The 19,012-nt window shown below is 40.3% G+C and overlaps 1 protein-coding gene across 1 annotated transcript in view; it reads right to left on the reverse strand.

The window, feature by feature from the left end:
- Nucleotides 1-9,475, reverse strand: part of FER1L6 (fer-1 like family member 6) — a 118,220-nt gene extending 108,745 nt beyond the window's left edge. The window contains exon 1 of the mRNA XM_039359841.1: nt 9,384-9,475. Coding sequence (XP_039215775.1) covers nt 9,384-9,400 — 17 coding nt within the window. The 5' untranslated portion in view covers nt 9,401-9,475. The remainder of the gene's footprint in view (nt 1-9,383) is intronic.
- Between the last annotated feature and the right edge of the window lie 9,537 nt (nt 9,476-19,012).

Consider the following 19,012-nt stretch of genomic DNA (forward strand, 5'->3'; position numbering starts at 1 on the left):
AACTTATGGAACGGGTGCCAGAGGCGGCACGCAGAGCCCTCTTTGTGGGCACGCACGCCGTCGCCCCAGTCCTAAGCTTTCAGTTGGGTTTTATAAAGCCTTTTCGCTTTAGGCCTCTGCCACCATGTACAAAAAAAAAGGTTCAATCAATCAGTCAATTTCAGCTTCTCGTGGAAAAAAAAGGATCTTGCAAAGTTGGAATTGATTGATTGAACTTTTTAGTCCCACCCAGTCTGCCGTTACCACTGCAGCCACGCCCACCCAATGGGACACGCCCACCCAATGGGACACACCGACCCAGCACCCGACGATGCGTAAGTGGGTTTTGGGTTGCAGTTTGGGCACTCGGTCTGTAAAAGGTTCGCCATCACTGAGATATAGCAATAAGGAATCAAAACTGGAAAATGTGACAACTCTGAGAATAGGAGTATTCAAACTTTTTTTTAAAAAAGTATTTATTTGTATTGCTTTTAAAATAATATAAAAATAAAAAGAACAAAGCATTAGTTATTATGCCAAAAATACATACAAACATTATTCAGGCACATGTATATGTATTTGTAATGCACTTAAATAATGATCATTCTTTTTTAACCTGCTGTATTTTGTATAAGTGAATACCCTATTTCATTATACTTGCCCATACAAAGTCAGTCCATAGAAACATATCAAGTTAGTTCAAGTTAAATAGTGTCAAGAGAAGCAATATAAAGAAATCATAGTGGGTTAGGGACCCTTAATGATCTATAGTAATAGTAATAGTAGTAAAGTTGGAAGGGACCTTGGAGGTCATCTAGTCCAACCCCCTGCTCGGGCAGGAAACCCTACACCATTTCGGACAAATGGCTGTCCAGTCTCTTCTTAAAAACTTCCAGTGTTGGAGCATTTACTGCTTCTGGAGGCAGGCTGTTCCACTGATTAATTGTTCTCACTGTCAGAAGTTTCTCCTTAGTTCTAGGTTGCTTCTCTCCTTGATTAGTTTCCACCCGTTGCTTCTTGTCCTGCCTTCAGGTGCTTTGGAAAATAGCTTAATTCCCTCTTCTTTATGGCAGCCCCTGAGATATTGGAATACTGCTATCATGTCCCCCTTGTCCTTCTCTTCGTTAAACTAGACATACCCAATTCTCGCAACCGTTCCTTATATGTTTTAGCCTCCAGTCCCCTAATCATCTTTGTTGCTCTTCTCTGTACTTTTTCTAGCGTCTCAACATTTTTTTTACATCGTGGTGACCAAAACTGGATGAAAGATACAGTAAGATAATGTATGCAAAAGTGAGTCTTCTAATACAGGTAGTCCTCTGCTTAAACAATCATTCATTTAGTGACAGTTCAAAGCTACAACAGTACTGAAAAAAGCGATTCATGATTGGTTTTCACACTAATGATCGAGGCATCCCTAAGGTCACATGATCAATATTCAGTTGCTTGGCAACTGGCGTGGATTTATGACAGTTGCACTCTCCGAGGATCATGTAATCAGCCTTTGTAACCTTCCCAGCAGGCTTCCGACAAGCAAAGTCAATGGGGGAAGCCAGATTCGCTTAACGTCCATATGATTCACTTAACAACTGCAGTGATTCACTTAACATCTTTGGCAAAAAAGGTTGTAAAATGTGGCACAACTCATTTAACCCCTGCCCTGCTTAGCAGTGGAATAGCTGTGTTCAATTGTAGTCATAAGTCGAGGACTACCTATATATCATCCCTTCCTTCTTTTTGAATTACATTTTTGATAGAATGAGCCATATCCTCCGTAGTGTTGGAGGACGAAGAACCGCTGTTACCAGCTTCTGTCAGCCCTTCAAGGTAGACTAGACTAGGAAACCAGAGTTATACATGCTAGTGCTTCTCTAAGATTCTGTTACTATAACCTTATAAGTCTAAATGTATCCCAAAGGTGCTTTTTCAAGAGACAATTGGACTATCTTTGTTTTTCTTTGAAGACCTTTTGCTTCTTATTCAAGAAGAATTGAAGAAGCTTCTGAAGAACTGAAGAAGTGAAAGGTCTTCAAAGAAAAAGAAAGAACGGCCAGTTGCCTCTTGAAAAAGCACCTGTGGGACAACCATGACTTGAATGACTGAGAATCTCCATAGACATTAAGTCTGAATGTGCTTCCACCATCTCTCCCTGAGAGAACCAGGGAATATATTGTCTGGGACACTTCCTCAGGTTACACTTCTAGCCCAGATTTCTTTTATGTGACTATTGACTTAGTTGTGGCTTTTCTTCCTGTTCCTCAAGGTTATTCCTTCTGCCTATTATACTACAGTTTCTGCTAAGTATATGGGGATCACTTTATTCCCCTCATGCAAATAATGAGATGTTGGTGAAATGTCCTAGCGGGTCTGTCTTTCCACCCACATAAGCTAACCATGAGTTAAGGTGTCCATTTTGGAAGATGCATAGAATTCATTCATGTAAAGATAAAATGCTCTTTGGTTTAAGATGGCTCTTTGTGTGAAAGTATTGGAGATGTCAATGGTTCTCCAACTTACTCTAGGATAGGAGATTGCCCTGCCAGGATCTATGGAAACATTCACATAGTCTAGTATTCTCCAATTATGGACACTTCATGTATGAATACTTCAACTCCTAGAATTTTCCAGTCTGCAGGGAAATCTATGGTCTAATCCCCTGGGTAAAATTTACGGGAAAACCACAGCAAAATATCATCTTATCAATCAATAAATTTGCATTGAAGTTCTGCTTCAGTTCTCCTGAGAAACAGATTGAAGACTACTGTTATCTTTCCTTCTTTGTGCATGTCATGTATACCATGAAGTATATCTACTGCTCCCTGGATTTCCCAAAAGAAATGTGACACACACAAGATGTTTAAGGTTAAGGCTGTAGATTAAATTATTAACCTATCTCAGACAACCCCTAAATCAAATAAAGGTTAAACCAAGCAAGCATTTCTAGTCTCTGGCATTGTCATCACTTTTGACTATGAAGAGACACCTGTCATCAGCATTGCTGTGAAAAGACAAGAACTGAAGACAAAAGGAATTTGTTAACAAACAAGTATTGTAAATAAGCCATCTCTTGACATTGCTGTAGTTACGTTTTTACCTCATCCAATGGGGAAAATGTCAATATTCTTGATTTTTCAGTGAGCAACCTGATGAGTAAGACTACGGAGTAAGACGGAGCTGAAAGGGAATGGTTTATAGATATTTCAAGTCACACTGCACAAATCTTTTTAGTGAAAAGAAGGGGGTGACATGATAACAGTGTTCCAGTATTTAAGGGGTTGCCATAAAGAAAAGTCAACCTATTCTCCAGAGCACCTGAAGGCAGGACAAGATGGAAACTGATCAAGGAAAGAAGCAACCTAGAACTAAGGAGAAATTCCCTGATAGTTAGAACAATTAATCAGTGGAACAACTTGCCTCCAGAAGCTGTGGGTGCTCTAACACTGGAAGTTTTTAAGAAGAGATTAGATAACAATTTGCCTGAAATGGCATAGAGCAGAGGTCCCCAACCTTTTGGCACCAGGGACAGGTTCCGCTGAGAAAGGTTTTTCCACGGACGGAAAGTGCATGGTTTTGTGTGCTGCCTGCATCCCATGGATGGGGCTTTGCTTGTTTGTGTGGACCAGTTGCTGGCATGCCGCGGCCTGGTACTAGTCCACAGACCAGCGGTTGGGGACCCCTGGGTGTAAGGGTTCCTGTGACAGCAGTGGGTTGGACTAGAAGACCTCCAAGGTCCCCTCCAACTCTACTATTCTTTTATTCTCTTCTGTTAAATGTCTTTGATTTCATCATGCTTATTTAACAGGAAATCAATGTCTCCCCATTGATTTCCTGTTAAATAAGCATGATGAAATCAAAGACATTTAACAGAAGAGAATAAAAGAATAAAACTTCCTATCAAATAGATGAGAAACACACTCCAAGTCGCTTCCCTTAAATATTATCATCTATTCTATAGCATGTTTACTCAGGGTTTTTTTTCTCTCTCTGTTTCCTGGAGTCTTCATTAGAATCCAGCAGATTTATCTTATGAAAGGCCTTGAAGAGGTGGTTCTTCCCATATGCTTTGGTGTAAAATGAGGCTAGATCCCACCAAGATGGAGTGTTGTATGGGAGAAAACTCAATAAAAACAATGCTATAAGTTTTTATTGAGTTTTATTTTGATGGTTGGGGGGCTTCCGTTATTTTTGTTGTTTTGTCTGCCGCACAGAACTATTGTGTCAATATGGGTGGTTCTGCAAGTCTTTTAAAATAAATAAACTATTACTGTTTGATGGCAAAAGCAACAGCCATATTTTTTTCTTCAGATATACATATGGAATAGTACAAGAACACACACACACACACACAGAGAGAGAGAGAGAGAGAGAGAGAGAGACTTTCAGAAGACAATGAAAAGGGAAGAAACAATAGGGTCTCTTTAGATTCACTTCATGTTTTAAGATTGCCATATCTGATTGATCATATGGGATTGTGAAGCATCTTCATGAGGTAATCTCCACGTGGATCTGCCCCTCCTTGCAGTTTGAAAGAACCAAAAAATCAGGATGATAAAGGACCATAAATCCGGATTGGCCTTTGACTGAAGCCCAGAAATAATTTACTTAAATGTCTGATAAGTAATACTCAGGCTACTTCGGAACTCTGAACCTCTATTGGGTTCCTACTGATCTACATAGAACAATGTGCGGACTTCATCTTCCTGAATTCCCCAGCCATTTTCATATTCAATCCTCCAGTGCAATACTAAGAGAATGTAAGATCCAACAGCTTGAAAACTGCAGCAATATATATGTTTTAATATCTACAAGACAATAAGTACATTCTTTAAGCAAGCACTGTACAAAATATTCACGTGCTTATTTATTTTCCTATTGCCTTTTCATTGTCCGGCTGCAAAATTACTGTCTGGCTCCCCCAACTGGCTCTGAGAAGCAAAGAAAGCCAACTATTTTTCCTGCATTTTGCTGTGCCTTCCGAAGGAAAATGCGTTAATAATTTGCCTTAAATGACAAGAGCCTTATTTATTTATGAGACTTATATACCGCTTTAAGTGCAAGCACTCTCTAAGCGGTGTACACCAGTAAGCAATGTATACATATATTTACATTGCCCCCAACAATCTGGGTCCTCATTTTACCTACCCCAGAAGGATGGAAGGCTGAGTCAACCTTGAGCCGGTGAGATTTGAACCGCTGACCTGCTGAACACAGTCAGCTAAAGTGGCCTGCAGTACTCATGCAGTCATATCCTTGGTTCAGTCAATCTATCAGTTCTGTTTATTTGCTATTAGCCAAAGGCACTCAGTAAGTGTGAGTTGCTGAAACACCCTCAGCACAATTAGATAAAGAGGAAAAGGAGCGTATAAGGAGCCAAACTCCACAGGCAGACTTATGGGAACCAACATTTCCCACAAAAAAATGTAAGGCCTTTTGCCATTGAGGCATGACTTTTCACATGCCTTCTCTTCGAATCCTGATAATTCTTGGAGCCCTTGTTCCACAAACTGCATTGGTCACTGGTTTGCTTCCAGGTATGATTCAATGTGTTCATGTTGTTAGTTGCGAAGTTGTGTCCGACCCATCGTGACCCCATGGACAACGTTCCTCCAGGCCTACCATCTTCTGGAGTCCTTTTAAGCTCACGCCTACTGCTTCAGTGACTCCATGCAGCCACCTCATTCTCTCTCGTCCCCCTCTTCTATTGACCTCAATCTTTCCCAGCATTAGGCTTTTCTCTGGTGAGTCCTTCCTTCTCATTAGGTGGCCAAAGTATCAATTTGTTCATAATTACCTTTAAAGCCCGGCATGGGTAGAGGCTATCTGAGGAACCGTCTCACCCAATGGGATTGGCCTGCCCACCTGCCCCAGCAGACAGGGCATGCTGCCAACCCCATTGTTCAAGGAATTTCAGCTGACAGAGTTCAGGAGAAGAGCCTTTTCTGACGTGGTTCCCGTCATTTGGAACATTGTGCCCCTTAAGGTGAGATCTGCACTCATACTCCTAACCTTCCATAAAGACCTGTAGATCTAGTTCTGCCAGTAGGTCTGGAGTCTCAATGGGGGTTCACCATTCTGGCTATCAGATTAAAAGAAGATTCTACCTCTAGATATCTTGATCATTCTGGATAAGTTGAGAAGGAAAGATCTTTTCCACTCTACAGCTCCTTATGCAAAACTCTTGTCAATTCCATGCCAAACTTTACACATATTACTTATGTCTAAGTATTCTTTTTTTTTTTCTATGCCAAGTGGCAATTTAGATTGGGACTATAAAGCAGGGTAAAAGTTAAACATCATTTCTCCTCTTTTCTCTCTCCCTTCTTCAGGAAAACAGAGTAGCAAAGCTCATTCTTAGATTTAGATTTTTTTTTTTTACAATATTCAACCTCAGAAAGGGTTATTTGTTCTCCAAGTTAATTTCTGATCCACATTGCAATAACCTAAAGATAAATTAGAAGCTGTGGGTGCGTCTAACCACTCCCCCCAACTCAACAGCCATCAGATTATATTAAATATGAGGAATCTCTAACTCTCTAGGTTAGGAGTCTCCAAACTTGACAACTTTAAGACTTGTGGACTTCAACTCCAGAATTCCTTAGCCAGCTTAGTCCACAAGTTGAAAGTTGCCAAGTTTGGAGATTTTTGCTCTAGGTCAGTGGTTCTCAACCTTTTTAATGCCGTGACCCCCAACCAGTCGTAAGTCAAGGATTACTCAACCGGTCGTAAGTCAAGGACTACTCAACTGGTGCAGCACCGTTTGCAGAATGGGACTTTTGGTGGGCTCAGCAGGGCAGAGACAGCCTGGACAATTCCTATTGGCTTTTGAAAGCCAATAGAATTAGACTCTATTCAAGAGAGTCTATTCTATTGGCTTTCAAAAGCCAATAGAATAAAAGGGAGTAGCACAGCTAAGGAAAAGGGGAAAAAAATGGCGGACTGCGTTGTTTGGCGACCCCCGTGAAATGGTTGTTTGACCCCAAATGGGGTCCCGACCCACAGGTTGAGAACCACTGCTCTAGTGTTGCTGACCAACACATTACAGCATTCTTTATCAACATAACAAAGAATAAAGTATGGTGAGAATTTTAGTTTGATAACTCCAAGAAGTAACAGGCTTCTTTCCTCTAATGTATGCAGGAAAATTTCCTTAATAAGAGGAAAGGAAAATCAGAGACTTGCAGAAAGAACTTATCAAGAAAAAACAAATACCTTTCAAGAGATATATGATATGCTGCAACTAATTCAAACAACAATGATTTCAAACCACAAAGAAATCCAAAATAAGTTTGAAAATAGAAATCAATTCATCTCCAATTTAACTTTACAACAAAAAAATCCCAGAAAACAACAATAGAGAAGGAACAGATAAAACAGATAACTGACCATAAAGTTGAGGACAGAGACTTAAAGATGGAACCTAACAAAACAAAGAAGCATGATTTAGCCCAAGTGGGAAAAAAATCACAAGAAATTTTGGATTTGGAAAAGACAACTTATAATTTAAGACCACAAAACAAATTTGAGGACAAGAAAAAAGATTGGACAAAATGGACTGCAGAGATGTCACGAGAACTGGAGAGGCAAGAAATGATAAGAGTAACAGAGAGAAAAAGAAAAAGATTTTCAACAAACATGAAAGGGCAAATGCCTCTTACAACGATATTGTACCTGACTCACCTTTTATATCTACAGCTCAGGTGTCAAACTTGTGATGTCACGTGACATGTTGTGACATATCACAACTTTTTCCCATTGCCAGCAATGGGGTGGGCGTGGTTTTGGAGTGATGCATCTGGCCTGCAGGCCAGCAGTTTGACACCCGTGATCTACAGTAACACTTATAAGAATATGGAAAGATTGGTTAAATATGATTAAAGAAAAAGAAAAATTTTGGATATGAATTTTATTTTAAGAGGGATGAGCCCCTCAAGTAACATAGTACTCTCTTTTTCTTCTCTCTTAGTTTATTTCTTGATATGAGTAATATAAAAAAGTTGGAATGGCTTATATAAAGGAAATGTTTTAGATATTTAAATGTGATTGACTTTAAGAAAACTACAATGGATAAAAAATGTCTTGAATAAGAGTTAAAAGACTAGATGACTAGATTTATTAAATGGAATATTTAAAGATTAAATATATTTTTAATTATGGTAAAAAAGAATGGATTTTTTTAAAAATAAATATGTATTAGCTTAGGAGGAACATGTATTTTGAGTAGCATACTGTCTTTTTATTTTTCTTTACTCTTATTTTTCTTTTTTTCTTTTTTTAGTCTTATTTATTCCTTAAGAAAGGTAAAAGTATTGAGATGGTTTACATGAGAAAAATAGACTTAAATATTTAAATGTAATTAATTTTGAGAAAATCTTAACCAGTAAGAATGTCTTGAACATTGTGGGAAAAACAAATGTAAACAAGAACTCTAAACAGGATCTATGATGAGGCAACCAGAATGACTAGATAGAAAAGAAATATTATATTGATGTGGTTATTATCTGTAGAAATATTAGAAAAAAATTTATACCCAACTTTTATCTATCAAAACAATAAGAATTGTATTAACTTAAGGTTGGCCCCAAAAGAACATTATGGGAAAAAGAGGAAATCAAGTAAAGCCATTATGTGGATTATAGATCGTAGAAACTAACTGTTGGTGAATGCTTTTTTAAATGTAAACCCAGATTACACGCTGTTTACCATATATTAAGGTGGCTATGTTAAAAATCAATAAAATATATTATAAAAAAAGAGGAAAGCTATTAAGCTATTTTTTACACAGCTAGACTGGTTGAACAGGTGCATCAACTTCAGCAATTCTTCTATTATCCTAAACCCAGTCTTAAAAACCTAAAATCATGGATCCATAAAGTACCTCTTAGAAAACTCCTACATTAATGCTCTCTCCCAATTATGCAGGTCTATTCTGAAGTAAGTCCCGCTTATATTATGCTCGCCTAACATGCTTCCTTTCAGTTAATTAAACCCTGCTTTATTCAACCCAATTTTCTATCTTTACACAATACATTAAACCATAAACAAATCACATGGGCTGGCTCTATATCACAAGCTGGACTAAAAGTTTACTTATTTGTGATACCAGGAGAACAGGACCACTGAGTGCATTCAATCGAAGCTGGTCACTCGGAAGCACCTACCTAACCCTTGTATTCATTAACTATAGCTGCATGCCTTTACTTTGCTACTGGCATTTTACTGGAGCCACATACTGTAATTATTACTTAGGCTTGTCCAATATACTTGAATCAAAGTGTGAGGATTACAAGCCTGTGCTCCCATTCAGGAAGTTGTAGTCCCTCCCAAAACTTGTAGATGGCTAGGTTGGGTTGATTCCTCTTCTGAACCTCCCAATGCAGATTGTCATCTCAGATGCATTAACTTACTTTGCTGGCTTCTCCATGGTCTTTCTGAATGCCACACTTACTGCCCAGTGGTCCACTACAGATGGTACGTCCTGTGACTAACTCAAGGAACAAGCCATTCTTTTTCTGTTCCTGTTCATAAGGTTTCCTTGTAGTTAACTTCCCAAAGTATCAGCTGCTTCAACAGGGTGGAGCTGTTCAAACATACAGTTATATTCAAGACTCTTGACATTAAGCCCAAGAGCATCCAGGACCGTGCAGTTAAATGAGGCAATGCACAACTGTTTGATATTTGCTTTCAGTGTGATCCTCTAGAAAACAGAAATCAGTCGTATTTCTCCAAACTGTTGCAAGAGACTCCTCTTCGAAACTTTGTTTTGAGGTAGATGACACTAGAGAAATCTGTCTGTCTGTCTGTCTGTCTATCTATCTCTAGTGTCTATTTATCTATCTATAGTTTATGTCTGTCTGTCTATCTATCTATCTATCTATCTATCTATCTATCTATCTATCTATCTATCTATCTATCTATCTATCGTGTCTGTCTGTCTGTCTGTCTATCTATCTATCATGTCTATCTATCTCTAGTGTCTGTCTGTCTGTCTGTCTGTCTATCTATCTATCTATCTATCTATCTATCTATCTATCTATCTATCATCTAAGTGGGTTTGGGGTTGCAGTTTGGGCACTCGGTCTCTAAAAGGTTTGCCATCACTGTCCTAGTGGCTCAATGGTCAGAGGAAGAAACTTAGGAAGGACCCATCTAATGGATCAAGTAGTTAAAGGTGGAGATAGGAAGTTTGTGCCTTTTGTGGCATAATCTTGTGCCTTGCAAGATTCTGCTAATGTACCCTTACAATTAAGTAGAATTATTTCATCTACTTATGTTTCCTATCTGCTTTACCCAGGAGGAGTGATAGATGGGGATAAAAGAATCATGGCTATTACCTTGAGATAGGATTATTATTACTTGTGCAGGCAAGCAATAGTTCTAAAGGGCTCAGCTCTTTGTTGCACAGGAACTGCTCAAATTTAGCAGATTTCTTTGTAAAAGAATGGCAAGCCCTTGAAATTTTAAACAGTGAAACGGGAGAGAAAGGAAAACTAGCAGATTTACAATATTTAGCTCTAACTGCAAAGCCAGAATTGTTGATGGGAAAAAGTAAAGAAAAGGAAGGGGGAAAAAAGTGCAATTTGTATTCAGCTTTAGACTTAAAAAAAAAAAAAAAAAGTTCAAAACACACCATTATTTTAAGAAAAGGGAGCATGCTGTGTTTACTTGCCCTAATCAAACAGAAAGAAGAAAGATTAACATGACAGGTGTTGTGCGCAACCCACAGTCACCATTCCTGACATGAAAACCTGTTCACTTTTTATTGCACGATAAAAGCTATTTGGAAGAAATCCAGCACCATCCCTGGAAAATTATGAGTGTCAGTCTTCTAGGTAAATCAGACTAGGAATCCCAAATGCGCTTTTTCAAAAGGCAACTGGACTTTCTGTGTTTTTTCCCTTGAAGATGTTTCACTTCTCATCTAAGAAGCATCCTCAGTTCTAATTGAATGCTGGGGAATGGAAGGATTTATGTTCTTTGCAGTCATCTGGTTGTTAGCACTTTGAAGATTGGCCATTAGCTCAATTCCCTTCAAGGTGCTAACAACCAGATGACTAAATCCTTCCATTCTCCACCATTCAGTCAGAACTAAAGGTATTCTTGGATGAGAAGCAAAACGTCTTGAAGAGAAAAAAAAAAAACATAGAAAGTCCACTTGCCTTTTGAAAAAGCACCTTTGGGACAACCATGACTTGGATGACTGAGAATCTCCATAGACTAACTATGAATCCATTATCACATAGGTCAATATTACTTTTATTGTAAAGCTATAATAACAGAACCTTGTAAGTCTGAATGCATTTCCCCTCTTCTTCTCTTTATCATTGCGAGAACCAAGGAGAGTCTTGTCTGAAATGTTTTCTCAGATTACATCTCTGCCCCAGACTCAGTTCTCTTTTATCTGACCATTGTTTTGGTAGTAGCTCTTCCTCCTATCCCTCAAAGTTATTCCCTCTGCCGTCTACAAGGGAAGAATCAGGGAAAAGCCGACTTTTAGTTGGAATTCTAAACCTTCTTTGGAAACCCAACCACCGTGGTGTCAATGGTGATGGTGGTGGTGTTTAAAAACTCCAGACGACTTTTTGGTGGAAAAATCTGGATGTGCTCTACAGTAATGTTTAAGTGATTTGGAGGCTGCAAATATCTCTTGAGGTTTTTTGTTTCGCACCCACAGCACTAAATACAAAGTTAGGTTTTGCAGGAAGCTCTGGAGAAAATGAATCAAGCTGCAATATGGCCAAGGAACAAATCACACATTTCATGGAATAACCAGGAGATTAACAACAGTCTTTGCCATTCTGGTGCCTGGCTGAGGAATTCTGGAAGTTGAAGTCCATAAATCATAAAAGGGCCAAGTTTAAAGATCCCTGGAATAAAGGCAATGGCAAACCACTTCTAAAAATGTTGGTTTCCAAGAAAACTGTACGATCTTGTCCAAGCAGTTATCAAGGGCTAAGACTGAGATAAAGGCATGAAACAAGCAAAATAAAAAACAAATCCAAAGGAACTAGCACGAAGAAATACATCCCAGACTAATTCTTGGTAGAATAGCAAGAACAGCCTAGGAAAAGACCTTGAGATGCCAGGACCTACAAAGATCAAATTCCAACAGCCATTGGATTTCCCTGGACTCAGTATGAATGTGAAAGTTGGACTCTGAAGAAGCAGGCTAGGAAGAGTATTGGCACTTTTGAACTTTGATGTTGGAAAAGACTCCATAGAATAGATAGGCAAGAAAACAAATAAACAGATCATCAAAAATTAATTCAGAGTTCTTACTAGAGGAATAAATGACAAGGGGGAAAAATATCATATTTTGAACATATTAAAGATCTTATTCTAGATTCTAGAGAAATCTAGAATAGCACCAGACTAGAAAGAAGGAGATCATGAGTTCTAGTCCTGCCTTAGCCATGAAAGCCAGCCGGGTGACCTTGGGCCAGTCACTGTCTCTCAGCCCAACTCACCTCATAAGCTTCTTGTTGTGAAGACAATAGGAGAAAGATGTGTTGCATAAATTCTCTGCCTTTTGTTATTTCTAAAAATAATAAATAAGTAAGTAAGTAAGTAAATAATTCAGGAATGATGGAAAGAGAAGAGGATGACTGTCAATAAGATGGATGGACTCAACTACCATGGATAATTGATAATTAGGATAAAAGAACTGGAACATCAGAAGGGCCAGTTTTGGGATAGATCAACCTGGAGAAAATCTATACAGGTGTTTGCCAGGAGTTGACACTGACTTGATGGCACATGATCTGTCATTGACTATGTACTTTCTGATAGCCTCTCGTTCATACATGATCGCATGAATTGTGTTTGCTAGAAGGCATTCGTGAAACCCTTACAACTGTGATGTTTTTCCATTCACCCATGGTTCAGTTAAAATTGCTCTATGAAGGGGAAAATCTATTTTCTGAAATTAATTATGAAGGGATATAAGAATCTGTCTATATGAATTAGGATGGATTACATTAATTCAAAGTCCCCAACTGCTCATTCAGTTGTTTCTAATTAAAGCAGGAGCCCAAATGAACCTATTTCAAAGGGTGTCTTGAAAGGACATTGGTCTGATTATGAAAGATGGGTTTAATTTCCATTTAAAGTTTAAATTAAATTAAATTAAATTAAATGGTTAAATGGCTAATGCATACTAGGCAACTATGACCTACAGCAATGATGGCGAACCTTTTAGAGACTGAGCACCCCAAAACTGCCTCGCCCGCCCGCAGGGCCACCCACCACATATCGCCCAGGCGGCCCAGCAGCACCAGAGTGGCCACGCCCTCCGCCCGCGCCCCACAGCATCATCTGCACATGACGGGGCATGAGGGCGGAGTCTTGTCCCCGCTGCCCAGCTGCCATGTCCTTGGCTGCACTGCTTTCCACGGGCTGTGCCTGGGGGCGATTCCACTGGAAGGGCTGCTGGTAAGGACGGGGCCGTGGGGGGAGGTGGGGCCGGGGCGACGGCACACGTGTCCACAGAGAGGGCTCTGAGTGCCCCCTCTGGCACGCATGCCATAGGTTCGCCATCACTGACCTACAGGGTCATCCTCTGTCAGTATTTACTTACCTAAATGAGAGGCAGACAAAAAAAGGGGGGGAGCAGGAGTAACTTCTGACTTCCTGCTGGCTTTCCCATTGATTTTGCTTGTGGAAAGTTGGCAGGGAGTATTAGAAATCACGACCGCATGACCCCGGCTGACCATGACAGCACTGCAGTGGCCACAAGATTAGGAATACAACTGGTCTGAATATCCTTGAAATTTCAATTCCATAGGAATAACAGGTCCTGGATTTAGGATGCAGTCTTTAAGTTAATGTATTTGAGGTACTTTATTCCCAAAATTGTTGTCCTATGATATAACGTTTCGGCTAATTAAAGGTTACAAATGGACAACACCAAGCGTTTTAGTAGTAACTAAAGAAAAAAATGGATAGTGGGAAGAGCAGCTTTAATCATGAGAAGGAGGGTCTTATATAGTTCTGAGAATCCTGAGACAATATTTATTTTAATCCTGCCTTTCTTATTATTCTATAAATAACTCAGAGTTATTTATTTTCCCCATGATAACTTTGTGAGTTGGGCTGAGCTGGGAGACAGTGACCGGCCCAAAGTCATCCAGCTGGCTTTGATATCTAAGACAGGACTAGAACTCTCTGTTCTGTTATGACCCACGTGGTCAAGGCAAGGCCAGCCTTTAGAGAGTCCTTTATTGTCCTCAAAAAGTATTCAACAAACAGCCCTACAATGACCAGTAAGGCTCCACCCTATACTACCCCTCAGTCCCCCAAACAACAGCCCATATATTACCAGGAAAGTCCACAAGGCAAAGTCTGGGCATAAGAGCCGAGGTGGCGCAGCAGTTAGAGTGCAGTAGTGCAGGCCACTTTAGCTGACTGTGTTCAGCAGGTCAGCGGTTCAAATCTCACCGGCTCAAGGTTGACTCAGCCTTCCATCCTTCCGAGGTAGGTAAAATGAGGACCCAGATTGTTGGGGGCAATGTAAATATATATATATATATATATATATATATATATATATATATATATATATATATACACACACACACACACACATTGCTTACTGGTGTACACCGCTTAGAGAGTGCTTGCACTTAAAGCGGTATATAAGTCTCATAAATAAATAAATAAATAAATAAATAAATAAATAAATAAGACAAATGGCAGTTCTTGAAGCAAGGGAAAAAGGTACAAGTCAAAGCCGGGGGAATGTAATCCAAATTGAATAATTGTTCCTGGCAAAGACTAACTCTCCATGGCTTCTCAAGTTACTCCATTCCAGGTGTTCCATTCCAGGGGTGGAGCGACCTTCTGCCGAGTAGCCTTGCAGCCCTTCTCTGAGCTTGCCTACACTCAGATCTCCGTGACCTTGGATCAGTGGAGGAGGCAGCTGTTCCTGTCAGAGATCTACTGCCTATCAGCACCACTGCCGTTCAGCAGCCTATCCTCCCCTGGGTCTGTGAAGGCAGGCAGCTCTCCATCTGGATGACCACCTCCCCCAGTGCCTGAGGGGCCTGAGACAGCATCATCCTTAGCTCTTGGCCTCTCCAAACATGGCAAGGGAGACGTGTCATCCCTGTCGGACAGTCCCAATCCCAACTCCTCCTCTCCTCCAAATCAGGCTCCGATGGAGCCATGACAGTCTCCTGCTTTCACTGCTAACAATAGCAAAAGCACTAGCACTTGGACTTATATACCGCTTCATAGTGCCCTCTCTACGTGGTTTACAGAATCAGCATCTTGCCCCCAACAATTTGGGTCTTCATTTTACCGACCTCGGAAGGCTGAGTCAAGCTTGAGCCGGTCAGAATTGAACTCTTGGCAGTGAGCAGAGTTAGCCTGCAATACTGTATTAACTATTGGGAAATCAATGCTGGAGGTTGACAAGAGTTTTCCAAAGGCTGGGTGCTGGAGCCACAAAGTAGCATCCTATAGCTAGTGAATCTCACATCAACGCTCGAGAAATATAAATTCTGCATTTAGACAGGAGGCCTGGAATGGCTAGAGATTTGTGACCTTCCTAGTCAGCTTCTGATGAGCAAAGTCCATGGGGAAAGCCTGATTCACTTAATGACCGTGTGATTCACTTAACTGCAGTGATTTGCTTAGCAACTCTAGCAAAATCAGTTAAAATTAAACCAGTTAAATCCAGCACACAACTCACTTAACAACTGCCTTGGTTAGCAATGGAGATTCTGGTCCCAACTCTAGTCGTACATAACTGTATATAGGATGATTCTTTTCATTTCATTTTTACGGAAGTCCTCAATGTATGACCACAATTGAGCCCAAAATGTCTGTTGCTAAGTGAGACCGCTGTTAACTGAATTTTGCCCCATTTGATGACATTTTTTTGCCACGGTTGTTAAGTGAATAACTGCAGTTGTTATATTAGTAATATGGTTATGGTCGTAAGTGTAGGAAGACAGTCATAAGTTACTTTTTTCAGTGCTGTTATAACTTCAAACGGTCACTAAACGAAGCGTTGTAAATAGAGGACGATCTCTGCTTCTCAAGGAAGTTCACACCAGAGCTCCATTTTCTGTTCATATTCTCCTGTAAGGGAAGATAGATACTTGGACCAAGGCTTCATAGCCTTGATTTGAAACTGGCTGTCCACTGTCCCAACCTAACTAAGCCTTCTCCAAACTGCTCACTTCTAAAATATACTGAGAATACAAGTCTACCAAGCTGGTTGGGACTTCTGAAAATTGTAGCCCTAATTGCAGCCCTTGACAACATCAGTTTCATGAAGAAAAAAGTCTAATAAGTGCTTTGTGTGCTGTAAATATTTTGTAGCTTATGCAACACATGTATTGCTCTTTACATACTACTTCCTAAGCAAGCTATACATCTTAATAAATTATTGCATGCCAGTTTTCAACACCATTATGCTAGCAGTCCAACCAGAACATATTGCTTTAGACCAGTGTTTCTCAACCTTGACAATTTTAAGGCATGTGGACTTCAACTCCCAGAATTCCACAGCCAGCATTGCTGGCTGTGGAATTCTGGGAGTTGAAGTCCACATGCCTTAAAATTGTCAAGGTTGAGAAACACTGCTTTAGACTGACTCTGCAGCTGGACGTGTTCCAAAAGTGTTTACTATACTGGCACTTCTAATGGCTTATCCTCATCTTTTAGTGTGCATCAATCACTTGCACATTTCTTTTTTTTTTAAACCAACAAAACAAAACAAAACAAAACACACACATACACACACAGTATCCCCCTTTTTTTTAAACAGTGATTTCATAACGGTAATCTTCTATTATTTACATTCCCCCCCCCCCTTATTTTTCTTTAGGATATTTGTCCTTATTACCCCATTGTTTCTTATTTGCATTTTTCTTCCTTCATACATATTATTATTACTATACATTATACACACATTTTCCACTTTTGACCTTTCCACATTTATTCTCCTCTATTATTTCTAGTCTCCCACCAGTCATACCACTTGTTCCATATTAGATAGTACTTTGTCTTCCTTTTCTTTTATCTCTTTTGTTAATTTGTCCATCTCAGCACAGTCCAGGATTTTACTTATCACTTCTTCCTCATTTTTCCAGAACTGTGCATATGCTATTCTTGCTGCCGTAATCACTTACACATTTCACCAGCTGCAGCAACAGCTGCAGAGCATGACTGCAGCATAGCTCCAAAATGGGGAAATGTGAGGGTTGTAGCTGTCCTAAAAATAAACTGCTGCACATCAAGATTCTTGAAATCGGAAGCAGCAATCGGAAGCAAGAAGTTTCACTTCCCACCTAAAACTGGGTTGCTCCAAAATATACCTACATCTCCATCATGCTATCCCCTTCCTGAGTAAGCAACATTATGCAAAGGGCAGAAAGGAACTAAGGGATACTAATCCAAAAAAATTCAGGTAAGAGATAAGAGAAAGATAAGAAAACACAGCTAAATCTAATTTAAACCAAGCCTCCCTAACACTTTTCTATTGCTTGTTTCAACCACCTCCACACATGTGCTTTGTAACACTTTCTTTTATTGATTAAACTTTCTCACTTCTCCTTTGTCCAGTCATGACTTTCTCTGTTTTCCTGTTCCTTTCACTTCCTGGCCACATATTCATCAATTCTATCTGCTGGATCAGGGCCTCATTTAAATCAATTGCAATCTTCCCCTTTCTTTTAATTTACCAGATACTCACTGGACCTATTTTTATTCACCTTATTCATTCATTGATGGTCTTCTTCATAATTCATCTACTCCTCTTACATTCCAAAGCTGTAATCGTTCACTGTCGCCACCAGATTCTCATATGTGCTGAAAATACACACAAGCTTGCCCAAGACTTTTCAGGTTGGAGGCAAGTTAGAAATCCAGGCGCAAAAATCCATGTCGTTGCTGCAACCTGTTTCCAGCATGCTCCTGCTTCTCACAAATGAAGTGCTTTATACAGTACTTTGTGGCTAACCTTCCCAATTATTTTGCTATTGGTGCATATTAAAATATATTAAGACAGCCGCAGGTTGGAAAGCAACATTCCCAGTCCAGCCTTCATAGAATGAACTGAGATTAATGTGGATCAGCCAAAATGGAGTGTGAGCAGCACATCAACATAGCAAAATCCTGCATAAGTGCTATTCAGATTTTTAGCATGGCATAGTCAGATCAGAACTTTGGGATGTGATTATAGCATAGCATAAGGCAGTGGTGGCGAACCTATGGCATGCGTGCCAGAGGAGGCACTCAGAGCCCTCACTATGGGCACGTGCGCTGTCTCCTCAGCCCCGCCTCCCCCCATGGCCCTCTCACCAGCAGCCCCCCCGGAGAGTTGCCCCTGGGTGCAGCCCACACGGAGCAGCACAGCCAAGGACATGGCAGCTGGGCAAAGACCCCAGCTTTGCGCCCCATCAGATGCAGATGATGCTGTGGGGCGTGGGCGGAGGGCGTGGCCATCATGGCACTGCTGGGCCACCTGCACGATCTGCTATAGTGGGCTGTGGGTGGCCCGGGCAGGGGCAGGTGGGGGCAGAGCAGGAGCGGGTGGGGGAGTGGTTTTGGGGCATCGGTCTCTAAAAAGTTCGCCATCACTGGCATAAGGCAATGGATTTTTGCAGCAAGGATATCACAGAATGTAAGGGCTAGAAAGAACCTCAGAGATTATCTATTTCAACCATATGCACAAGTGCAATATCTCTGACATGGCCATTCAGCTATCCTTGAACCCCTCCAACAAAGGAGAGTCCACTACCTCTTTGATTTATTACTGAAGAGTTCTTACCGTTACTGTAGGATTTTTTTCTGCTGTTCAGCCAAAATTACCTCCTTGACATTTCTTGTCCTGCCCTATAGAACAATTTTGTCCTGGTTTTACATAACACCCATTCAGACATTTGTACTCTGTTATCGTATTTCACTGTACTGTAGCATTCTTGTCTCTAGGCAAAAGATACCCAATGCCTCCCACTGTTATCCTTAAATTTTTCTTTTGGATTCTTTATTATTGTGCAGTTCTCTGGACATGCTTTAATTAGTTAAT

The sequence above is a fragment of the Crotalus tigris genome, unplaced genomic scaffold (genome assembly GCF_016545835.1).
Source record: "Crotalus tigris isolate CLP2741 ecotype Arizona unplaced genomic scaffold, ASM1654583v1 scf7180000019137.2069052, whole genome shotgun sequence".
Taxonomy (NCBI): Eukaryota; Metazoa; Chordata; class Lepidosauria; order Squamata; family Viperidae; genus Crotalus; species Crotalus tigris.